Source organism: Hypomesus nipponensis, chromosome 15 (assembly GCF_054491055.1).
Source record: "Hypomesus nipponensis isolate SF chromosome 15, ASM5449105v1, whole genome shotgun sequence".
Classification (NCBI taxonomy): domain Eukaryota; kingdom Metazoa; phylum Chordata; class Actinopteri; order Osmeriformes; family Osmeridae; genus Hypomesus; species Hypomesus nipponensis.
The window spans coordinates 8,869,782-8,881,943 of NC_140375.1; the positions used below are offsets into that span (position 1 = coordinate 8,869,782).

General features: G+C 39.6%; 1 protein-coding gene across 1 annotated transcript in view; it reads right to left on the bottom strand.

Moving 5' to 3' along the window:
* Positions 1–1,992: 1,992 nt before the first annotated feature.
* The window catches only part of LOC146257380 (calcium-binding protein 8-like), a 29,234-nt gene continuing 19,064 nt past the window's right edge, over positions 1,993–12,162 (bottom strand). Inside the window, exons 5-6 of the mRNA XM_084674449.1 lie at positions 7,027–7,183; positions 1,993–4,510 (exon numbers count right to left, since the gene is read on the bottom strand). Coding sequence (XP_084530575.1) covers positions 4,383–4,510; positions 7,027–7,183 — 285 coding nt within the window. The 3' untranslated portion in view covers positions 1,993–4,382. The remainder of the gene's footprint in view (positions 4,511–7,026; positions 7,184–12,162) is intronic.

Sequence of the window (12,162 nt, forward strand, 5' to 3'; positions counted from 1 at the left end):
CCCCACTGTAAGCACCTACTGTAGGCCCCCACTGTAGGCCCCTACTGTAAGCACCTACTGTAGGCCCCCACTGTAGGCCCCTACTGTAGGCGCCTACTGTAAGCACCTACTGTAGGCACTGGGAGTAATGTAAATGTTACAACTAAGCTCTCAGTTGCTTTAGGTTACAAGCATTGTATGAAATTATATAAATTGCAAAATGTGCCATTTGCCTGCTGCTACTGTGTGTAAGTGGCCAACCTCTTCAATAATGCCCTGGGTATTGAGGAAGCTAATGAAATTGAGACTTGAAATCACAAACGTAATATAATTTAATGTAATTGGAAATGCATTTTATTAATTTATAGATGATTAATGAAATAGAATCACAGGTTGGCATAGTTTCATAAGAAGTCGACTGCATTTTTATTTGTGGTGAATTTGTATGGTTTGTACTTTTTTATTTATGTGTTAAACAAGGGTAAATAATTTGAAGCATCCTTAAAAGTATTTATGTAGCACCAGACCCAAGTTTAGTAGCATGACCTGAAATGTAACAACTTTTCAGGGTTTTAAATGTTTAGACATGTATTTTTCCTCAACTGATTTACAATGATAAAATGTTAACATACTGTTAATAATAACATAAACTAACAGCACAGCAAACTTGAAGCACTTTTTACACATTCATATGGAATTGCAGGCCATGTATGTGGATGGAAAACGCACAAATGTATGGGTCAATGCTTTTTGTATTGAATTGTATCAGATCATATATTCATATTTATCTGTTGTCATTTGGATTTTTTCAGATGGTCTTCCAATAAACTGCTGGACTAAAACTGTGTTGTAGAATTTAATTACATAATTAACTCTTTGATGCATAAAACCAGACCAGTATTTGCAATTTTCATGTTGTTTTTGCAGTCATTTTAACTTGTGTTTAAGGGTTAAGGAATTCGTTTTTTTAAACCCCCATTCATTTACAGGTTACCTGTGCAAAATATAAACTTGAATGTGAAGTTTTTTTTTCATAACAGTTTAAAACTGAAACAGCATTACATCAATCGGATATGAAGATTTATTTTCTGCATCCTGCCTGAATGTATATTTGTTTATGGGATATATTAGTTACAAACAATTAACCATCTGTCACACTCAGTGACACACTGTTACACCTTAATGCTCACACCCCATTTAAAAAAAACCTAAAAAAACTATTCCAAATGAGAAATGTTATCCCTTCATTCTGCTTCATTATAGCTGGCTAACATCTCGGGCTGCCAAAAACTCTCTTGGATTAAGTTTGTGTGAGTCGTTTTGTCACATATTCAGCAAATGTAGTTAGGTGAAGAGGAAGGCATCCATTGGCACAAGAAGTCAGCTAAGCTGACACACACAAGGCCTTTTACTAAGAAGGACTAGGATGAGCTAGCTTGAGAAGGCAAGGACTGCATGCTAACACTGAATGCTAAGCAGTCACATAAACAGGCCACTGGGCTGTGGCTAGGTGGCTCAAGTTTCCTTGTCACCATCTGCTGATGGTAAACTACTGTTATCATTACACTATTGAGGAGCTAGTGTGCATAGTTTATTTTAGTAGACATAAAATGTAATCTGATTGTCAAACTGTTTAAAGATTTGATAATTGCTTTGCTTTAGAATAAGGATTTATTTTGCTGTGGTAATTCTGAGGTGTTGTTATGGCACCATTAACATAATTCAAATCATATTGTGTAAATATGTTAAGTTTAACAACCCTTAATGTTAAGTAATCAGGCAAAAGGATGAGGGTTGAATGTTAACACTGCTTGACTTGTTAATAACAGCTGTTTACAAGGAGCCCAGGAGAGAGAAAATCACTTAAGATTGAACTAATTTGATACTACAAAACAGTACAGTAGGTTACAGTATGATGGAAGAGGCATAAAACAAAATACACAAAGTCAAAGAAAGCAAACAATCAACAATGCAGTTTACAAAAAAAAATTTATTGCATAAATGCTTTCCCATTTACCTTTGTACAGATTTTTATATTTACATACAATTTTTAAGTCTGTCATTAATATTACAACTTAAAATCTTGGCTACTTGTCTACATGTTTTAAATGTTGTGCATGCAGAGTTTACGTATGTGTGTGTGTTTTGTGTGTATATCCATGTGTTTTGTTTACATACTAGCTATGTACAATGTTATACAGCACAACCCTGGCTGACTCAACCATCATGCTACTTCAGTGAGGGCGCAGAGGTTTTACACCCTAAATGGCCTCAAATTCAATCGTCTCAGTCATTTCAAGACATGCATTGAGGATAGCTACAGTGTCATTACTTAGAATTGTGTATCCAGGTTTTACAGTGCGCATTGGGAGTCTTGACAGATAGAAAATTTGGGATCTTAACAAAACCCTCTCACATTGCTTTTCCAGTTCCATTACAATTGTGAATGACTGCAAATTAAGTCTTCTTTTCCCTCAAACTAAAGTGGGTATCATTAGTCCTCCAGTGTACCCTACAACATTTTGAACATAATATTGCACAAGATGCTGTTATTTTACCATTAAAGATCAACAAAATGTCAAGTAGGTGCTATTAGAAAATGGCACTGGATAAACATTGTTTTGAATATAACCTCTTTAAGGAAAGAGGGAGCTTTCCTGCCATTGGCAAATCATAATAATTTCTAATAAATACATTTTTTAAACAGTGCAGTTCCACCAGTCCTTTAGGTAGAATGTAATAAACCTTTATACAGATAAGATAGATAATAATCTTAGTATAGTTAAACATTGAATGGTTAGTCATTGTGAAAAGAATGTAGTGACATTTTACTGACATATCATAACTCCTGATACTAAGACACAATGAGTCAAATATTACAGGTGCATACATTGTGGGTCTTTAAGAAAACAGACCAGATTTCACAATCTATCCCATAGGTGGCACTCTTACACAAGCCTGAGCATTTGTTCTCCCCTGCAGTTCATCTGTATGTACGGAAATTACAAACGGAAGCCGAAAGACACATTTATGGGCTGTTCCTGCCGAAAAAATACATGTGTTCTCATTCAATGGCGTGACAGACGAAAAGCATCCATTTTGTGTTCGCCAGTGCATCTCTGCAGAGTTTTATGGCTGTGGCCAGATAGAGTGGGTGACACAGTCAGAGAGCAGTGTCCTGTGTATTATCGTGTGGCAGCTGCCTCTGGTTTGCAGCACTCCCTCCCTGTATCTCTGGACTTGTCTGAGCAGAGTGTTCTGACAATCATGCATATACATTCATACATTATTACCCCGATAACACAGACAAACGTGTGGGTTACGTTATTTACAGACGTTGACTTGATGCATGCAAGTACATATTACAAGACATTCTCCAAAAATAAATAAGCAGAGGTGGTTTTCAATCATTTACCCAAGAGTCAATACAGGAGTTCAGAAATACCTTGATGGATCATGGGTCATATAAGATCATGAAGGATCACGGGTAAGGCTTGTTTACAAGTTTGAACACTTGTCCTAATTAAAACCAATGAGATGAAAATCTTTATTTCATACAGTACACTAATGTATGTGCCTTACTGGGCTCTATCATTCTCATTTGAACCCTTACTGGTTTTGGCAAGACAGTGCAAGTGCACATGACATTCAGAGAAGCATGTCTGCGTCTACACAATAAAGTGATATTTTGTATTAACACTGTTTTTCTGTTATTTATTTGAAATTATCTCTCAAATGATTCTGGCTGACATTCCAGTTTCCAGTCATTTCTTCTGTGTTAGAATCACTGTCCAAGTCGGCGGCAAAATATGGCTAAAAAACATAAATGCACATTACTTCCAAGCCACAACTACAGCTTGAACCCAAGAACTGACCAAGTATTGACACCATTGTCTACTCTTCCCCTTCAGTGGTGTGTTCTGACTTCTCTCTGGGAACTTAAATAAGAGGCCAATTATTTTCCCCTCTCCCTCCCTCGGCTCAGGCCAGACTGCATCCCTGGCCAGCTCATCAGACTCTCTGCGGGAGACAGGACTGCAGATACACTAGACTGTAGGTTTGTAAAGAGACGAGGTCTGAACTCTTGTACTTGGTGGTGTTATTGCATGTAGGCGACAGAGACAGCAGTTTTATGCAAAAGTCAGCCCTTGAATGTCCCTGCCAAAGTAAAGGGAAGGAGTCTTCCGTGGACTCCTCTTGCTTGTTTCTCAGTCTCATTGGACACGTGGAGTGTCACTCACTCAAAAATTAAAACTATAAATAACTTTGTTTGTCCATCAGTTTTTTTTTGTAACCGTAAGTGAGGCATTTATTTTCCTTTTTTAATCTAAGAAATAGGAAATAACCTCTCCCACTGACATGCACATGCAGGTATGTTTTTCTTCCGCTCACAGTGGGCGTGGCTACTCCATGCCGTTTCGTAGCATCTGGTTGGCTGCGATGAGCATAACGCTGATGATGAAGGCCATGGCGAAGGCGCAAATCAGACTCTTCCTCACGCAAGTCTGACGGTTCTTCTTTGAAGAATGGACTGAAAGAGGGAAATAACAAAAAGAGAAAAACTATTTAAACTATCTGAAATTGATAAAATAAAATAAAATATTTGCTCTGTTGCAGCCTTGAGTGGTTCTCGTCTGTGTTGCTAGAGAGAAATGAATGGCTTCTGATCGTGAATGAGAATTGGATGCTAATTTGAAATGGAAAGACACAAGCTCTCTGTTGTTGGGAAGTGAGTGGCTGAGTAAAACTCAAAGACTGTGGCTTCACTCAGGTGCAGTAAGGACAGAGGGTCAGGGGTCAGGGACAGTAATCAAGTGGGGGGCATCTGAATGTACTCCATAGGGTACATTGAGAGAGTACAGTACAAATTGAAAGCTGTGCCTGTTTGCATGAGGACAAACACGCAAATACTCACACAGAAACACTCACACAGAAAGACACTCATATAAAACCTCCAACATTCATCTCTCAACCCCCCCCCCCCTTACCCCTCCTCCTCACACATTCCCACACAAAGACTCTGACACACATACAGACAAGCACACATGTACACAGAGAGCTTTCCAGCCAGCTTCTCGCCATAATATGATTTTCCGTTTTAGTTAACCTCTGGCGTAAAGCAGAAAGTCAGCAAATCTCGTACCCTTCTGGCAATGGAAACGGTGGTGGGCTATAGAGATCTGGTAATTAGGTGAACAGGTTGAATAACCTGCAGGTACAGAGGCCTAGTACTGCTGACTCCTCTCAAGTCTCACTCACTCTATCTATTTTTATCTTTCAATTCAGTCAGCACTGGTATCATCATTTTCAGAATACGGAACATTTCCTCTCTTTTTTCCTTCGTTTTTTCCAAAAAAGAAAAAGTCGAAAGTAGGACACGAATAAGCCCTTTTTAAACTTTTTTTCGAAGATGAACAAAATGAACCCTTTATATCTGTAAAGCAACTGTAAAAGAAAAAGTGGACCATGAGCTTTGGTTACTGACTTCCGGTTCAGTACACAGCCAATAACAGTATACACAGCCGCTGTCAGATTCAGTGATACAGAATTTCTGCCCTGCTATTGGGAGTCGGAGCATGGCGTCAGCGTCTTTGACATCTGTTCTGCCTCTGTTGCTGAGGTGGAGTGTAAAGAGAGGAGTCACAAGGCACAGCACTATGCCCAGAGGGTCACCCCACAAAACACTGCTGGCATGCCCATTACACATGTATTCCATGTATTCAGACACAGTAAGAAACACAAGCACATGAAGAAGAGGTAGGGCAAACCACACACACACACACACACACACACATATTCTCACAGACACGCACACGCACGCACACACAACCCTATCGCCCAATATACAGCTTAGAGCCAGGTGCTATGTGGTACCCGATTTCTCAAGCATACATTTTATATTCATGGCTCAAAGCTACAGGTGATAAACATGCATTTCTGGATGAGGCCAGATCTGCTTCAGAAGGCTGAAATCACTCAACCTGGCAGCTAGCTGCCAAATGTTAAGTAGTGGCATCTTCAAAGTAGCTACATAAATCTTGTTCTGTAAAAAGTGACATGTGCAAGTTAATTGCAACAGTACAGTTTGTACTCACAACAACACACCAAGTATTGTATCATACAGATTAGTATTGTATATTGCAGGTGAATCAAGTATTAACATCTACAGCTGACCTTTGTCACAAGGCAACCTCATTTCTAACTTTGTTTTTCACAGTGCATTTGTCAGGACGACAAATCGACAAACACTCCAACATGATCTACCACGTTGGTTTGAGTAAGTACAGCAACACGATGGATGGTGTTCCATTATGGATGGGGATGATTTCCACACAAACGGACACACTCTTTGTTGCACATGCCTTTCACAGACCTTGGAGATGATAGGAAGAGAAGCCACCAAGCTACAAGCCAACTCACAGCTATAAAAAGGTAGTTGAAACCTTCTTCCACACAGAGGACACGTCCTAATCTCTCAGTCCATCCTTCTTATTTTTATATCCCAATAAAATCCATGCCCAACCCTGGAGTCACCACTCTTATTGTTGTAAATCTCATTGTGACAGGCCATTTTGGCTCAGTGTCAAGACACCTAGAGTAAGTTTCACAAGGCAGGTCTGATACTGCAGATGCTTGAAATAAATTACATCTATATTTATTTACCCAAACTTGTTACGCTACCGGAAAGAAACTCCTCAAACACATCACAAATGATTTAAGGGTGTAACAACTGTTGATGAATACGATACAATTGTTGTGAATGGCCTTGATTTCAACAGAAATATTGAATAAAAGTAGCCTGTATCAGCAAATAAACTAAAACGAATCAAAACCAAAACAAATTATGTGACACCCTCAGCTACCATGATAATCTTTGTCGACATTTTTGATATTTTGGAGGCAGGCTTATACATATTTCATCTGTGCATTTTAGGTGACCAGACAACATGGTCATAATCCCCAGGGAACACACATCAAGACAGCAGGTGCACTAGTTGAAAGTAATGGAAGTCTAAAGTTGGTCAGCGTCAGTCCTATTCCACTCACCTCCCTCAAACTCCGTCTGACATCTCCCTGAGTTCTCGTTCAGGCTCTCTTCCTCATTGATGATGATGTTCTCAATATCTTTCATCGTCAAGTGGTCCCGAAAGGCATGAAACAGGATGTGCTTCAGTTCCTCTAGAGTGATGCGCTGCATGTCGAACTGAAGAAGGAGAATGGGAGAGTGGGAGGATGGGGGGACGGGTAGGGGGACAAATCGGCAGACAACAAACTTCTAAATCTTCCAAAATGAAATGATATTACACGCAGACAAAAGAATCTTCACATTTTGGTATGGAGACATGTATGTACTTCTTGTACATACATAGCACACACGTTTTACACGTTAACATTTATTTTGGACGGTTTGCTCCATAAACAACAACAGAAAAAACAACAGTAACACAAATATCAATACAAATCCTCAGTTCTCAATGAGTTTTTCTGGTTGTTCTTCAACTCTTAATTTTCAGTGCTTTGCTCCTCTTGAGCATTCACACTAATGAAAGTACCACAAGTGGACAGAGTTATGGCCTGAAAGTGACAGGTTTTACTTCAGTTGTTGATGAATGTCTGCAGCTATTTCATTATTATACAAAGCAATCCAATACCACAGCCCAACACATGCCAGGGCCTCAGGCCAAAGCAAAGAAGATTTGTTCAAAACATATACTATAAATTGTTAGAACTTTCTTCAGAGGCTATGCTTACTATATTGAAGCAACCAACATTTTACAGTAAAATGAAATCAATCTGATTTCTGTGGGCGTCACAGGACTGTAATATACACGACCAATCATTAAGGTCGCAGCGGCACAAATGATTGGACGGAGGGGTGGGATATTATGGATTGAATCCTTTCAAACTCCAGCTAAGATAGCACGTTTGCTAAATGTAAGGTTATTTAATGTATTGGTCTGTCTGATGTCTAATGTCTAACTAATAGCAACACCACATTGGTCTTCACATGAGAAGCATATTTATGTTACAGTAAATGTACTCAAGTTATTTTACCCCTAGAGAGGCTTACTGATAACTTAACACACACACTTTGAATATTAAGCAATCGTGGAATTGCAGGGTAAGTTTTATCAATTTATCAATTGCTTTAAGACATGACTTAGGACAGCTTGTTTGTGATTTCTTGTGTTGCTATTATTGCTTCCAGTACAGGGCAAATCAAACAACAGAAATCAACCCTCTTGAATGGGTTCAACATGATTATAGTAGATCTAACACAGAGACTCACAAAGAGCTTATACAAAATATGATATTATATTTCTATCTATTCCCTTCCATGTAAATGAAATGTAATCATGTTATTAGGATTTGTTCACTGTCTGGTGTCACTCTGCTGACCTTTGATTGTTAAGCTGTTAATTAAAGAAAAAGGTTTGCACTGGGTTGTTTTGGGTGGGAGAGAAAGATAAATGACAGTACAAGACAATAGAGCAATAAATCATTTTGACCTTTTATGTACATTCAGTAAATTCAGTACCAAAGCAAGGTATAGTACTGTTTGACAGCTCTAATTCAATTTTCCAGCAGCCAAATTTTATGAATCTAATACATGTGATAAATGCAACTAGTGAACATTTGTGGTGTTTGTTTTTTGAGTTGACAAAAGTATACTTAGCTGAATAGCCCAAAGTCATTAAGTTGAGATGGACCTGAGAGTCCATACTGTATGCAGCAAGGTAGGACATTTTTACACAGCCTTTGATAACACCTGTTCCTGTGTAGTTTGTTACTACATGTAAAAATCTTGTTCATGTGTTTTATTGTTTATTTGTTTCTATTGTTGTTAATATGTTCACATTGTTGATGTGTTAATATTGTTTATATTAAACATTATTTTGTTTTATCAAAATCTTACGCCAGTCTCTCTGCTGCTGCAAATTTACCCACCTGGGGATTAATAACGTTTTACTTAGCTCATCTGAGTTTGGAATATAAAAAATAATTGCCAAATCAAACCCGTGTTTACGACCAACAGTCTGGAACAGTTATGCAAAAATGAGAGCTATTTGTTTTTTTTCATCCATTATCCTTTCTTTGGGCATCCAAAAAACTAATGACACTCGAAGCCACACTAAATATATCCATCAGGGTCTATTAATCAGCATCTGCTACCCTAACAGAGAACAACACGCGCTTTGTTTTCTCTCTTTCTCAGGGGTCATATCAACACACAGGGGTGTGTTGACATGCCCTTCATGTCACTTCCCTGTTCACTTCAGAGCCATGTCATCACCAGGGGACATTAAGATAGTGTCTCGGTCATTTGTGAGCGAAAAGGGAATGTACCAGAGGATAAATTCATTCATCTCTCCCCTGGCAGAAAGCTGAATTTAATTTAATTTTCTCAGCTTACTGCCTCTGTCATCTTATCGCCACAGCTAGTGACATTCATGGGTGAGTGAGTATAGGAATAACACAAAGGGGGCTGGACCCAGTTCACACAAATCGGCCCTGTGGGAATGTTCCCTGTGAACATTCTGACACGCCATGCTCTGCGTGCTGTGTGGGAAAGAACCTGGATAGACAGTGAAGATCTTAGACCCTTACAGATCCAGATCAAAGAGGATGAAAGCACCCCTGGAAGGAACTACTCGTCTTCATCATGATTTTGATATGATATGCTGACATACTGAAACCCCCCAAGACCTCTACTGTGAACCCTGATCATCGAGCTGTACCCCATCTCCTCCGCTATCACTGAACAGCAAATCCCTTAAAAGCGGAATGTGCTGTGTGACACATTTGCAGGCACTCAAGATTTCCAAGTGTTGACGGACTTTCAGATTCCTGGCCTGAGCACTCACAGACAATCATTTGAAGATGAGAAAGTTTGCTTCCTTCCAGATGTCACGCAAAGAACTTTCAAACAAGTCTGAATTGAAATGTCTATGCTCTATATCTATGTCACTCCATTTAATACCCATATCAGTAAAAGCAGCTAAGATTGCTGCCCTGCTGATAACCCATCAGCCTCCTGTCAGCCTCAAACAGCAGAATGACATCTAATGATGATGGGACCTCTATGCTATGTCTATGTGACTTCAGAAGGGATCATGGCTGGCTCCCATCAAGTCAATTGCCATGCTACAGTGCTTATTGATGTGCTTCACACATGAATCCACTTACAGTACGATTGTGAAACATTTTCCTGATTCCTAGTTACCACTAGAACAGAGAGATACAACATAAAAAAAAAGAAAAAAGATAAGAAAAATAGACCTTCCTGACCTACTGTCTCACAAAGAGGGAGTAACAACATTTCAAGAACACAATGGCTTCCCTATCTTAAACCTCAAATCTTTCATTTCATCAGTAAATTTATTGTAATCTCAAGACCAACCAACTGAAACACTGTTGTTTTCACAGTTGCAAGGTCACTTTGAGAAGCAGCATACAATGTCTAGCCAGGTTTGTAGTGGACAGTGGGGCTGCCTGAGTATCTGTTGGTACTTTACTCAGGTGACAGCTGGGACACCCAGCTGGGACACTTTGACACAACAAACCATTACTGTGTGGGTAACTGAGGAACTTGCACTCATTCAATGCTCAGTCAATAAAGGTGTTGCATAAGCTGTGTCTGTAGTCAATAGTACACCTGTCAGCAGCATGAATATATCATCAAGAGTTGAACAAAAATTATTACGCCACTATGAACTTGTTGATGCATCATTGATTGTATATTTGCTAAATAAACTACAGTAAGCAACAGGTTCTTGCAAGGGTATAAAGAGCTATTTTTTCAGTCATTAAAAAGCCATCAAGCAGCATCTGTGAGAACAAAAATACTTTATTTCAAAAGCCCATTAAAGCAGAGAAGTCAGGATTACAGTTGCATCATTACAATGGCTTCTAATCAACACTGGAACACTTTCATGTTGTTAGTGTTGGTGAGGCGGATGAGAAGTACCATGCTATGAGAGGAGCCTGAGACTGATTCTCAAATCTGTGTGGCTGTGCTAATGTTTATAAAATGATGTCGTTGTCACTCAAAATGTTTGAACTATAATGTTTCCCGAGCCAACCAAAGAAGGTTTCATTCAGTGCTTTTCTGCTCATAGGGTTGTAAAATGGCCGTCCAAAACCAGTGTTGATCCTCGCCTTAACAACATCCCAGCCAGGCCTGAACCAATCATTGTAACTGAGACTGTTGACAGAGTCAGAGTTCTGTAAAGGTAATCGGACAGTGGACCTTCCAGCAGGGGACATCCAGTGGGACATCCAGTGGGACATCCAGTGGGACATCCAGTGGGACATCCAGTGGGACATCCAGTGGGACATCCAGTGGGACATCCAGTGGGACATCCAGTGGGACATCCAGTGGTGATGTGAAGCTGGTGACACTCAACACGGACGCCAGCAGCACAGAGGAATCCATACTAGGCCATTAGGCTCTCCACCTCAAACTGCTAAGGCAACCAGGGATGAAGTGAGGTGCCTGTCAGTAGCAATGGCAAAAAAAACGAATATGTACCAGATGAGGACAGAGAGGGGAAGCACTGTGCTAATGGGCAGAACTGGACTCCTGCTCTGATTCCACTGCTCCAGCTATTAGGAAGGACAATGTCCACTGTGCCATTGAGAGAACTGTCTGAGTACATCAGGCTGAGCAAACAGAGCTCAAACGAAGCTCAGATTTCTCTTTTTCTTCCATTATGTCTCCAACATGTAAAAGTGTCTACATTTTGACCAAACTTTATAGATGTTTCTCTGGACAGACTCCATTTAATGCTGACCAGATAGTTAACTTGTAAATTACGGCAATTTATTGTAAATTACGGCAACTTATATTATTACTTACTAACCGAGAGTGAGGTCATGCCGGGAAATATCATTTTCATTTTGTAAACGACGTGTTCCATGTGTTGCCTAGCAACTCATTACTTTTGATAGAAAGCAGACAACATGGTTCTGCTAAAATGGCTTTAATTTCAACACAAAATAACAACACAAGTGATTAAAAGAGTCTAGTCTTCATCCTCACTTTCGATGACAAATCTTTTCAGCATCATCTGGATAGTAAAACTCAGCAGCTGACTCGTCGCTCATTTTGAAGATGACGTCAGAGGGCAATACGGAGCCCTAATTGACCGCTGAGGAGGGCAATACGCGTCTGGCATGACT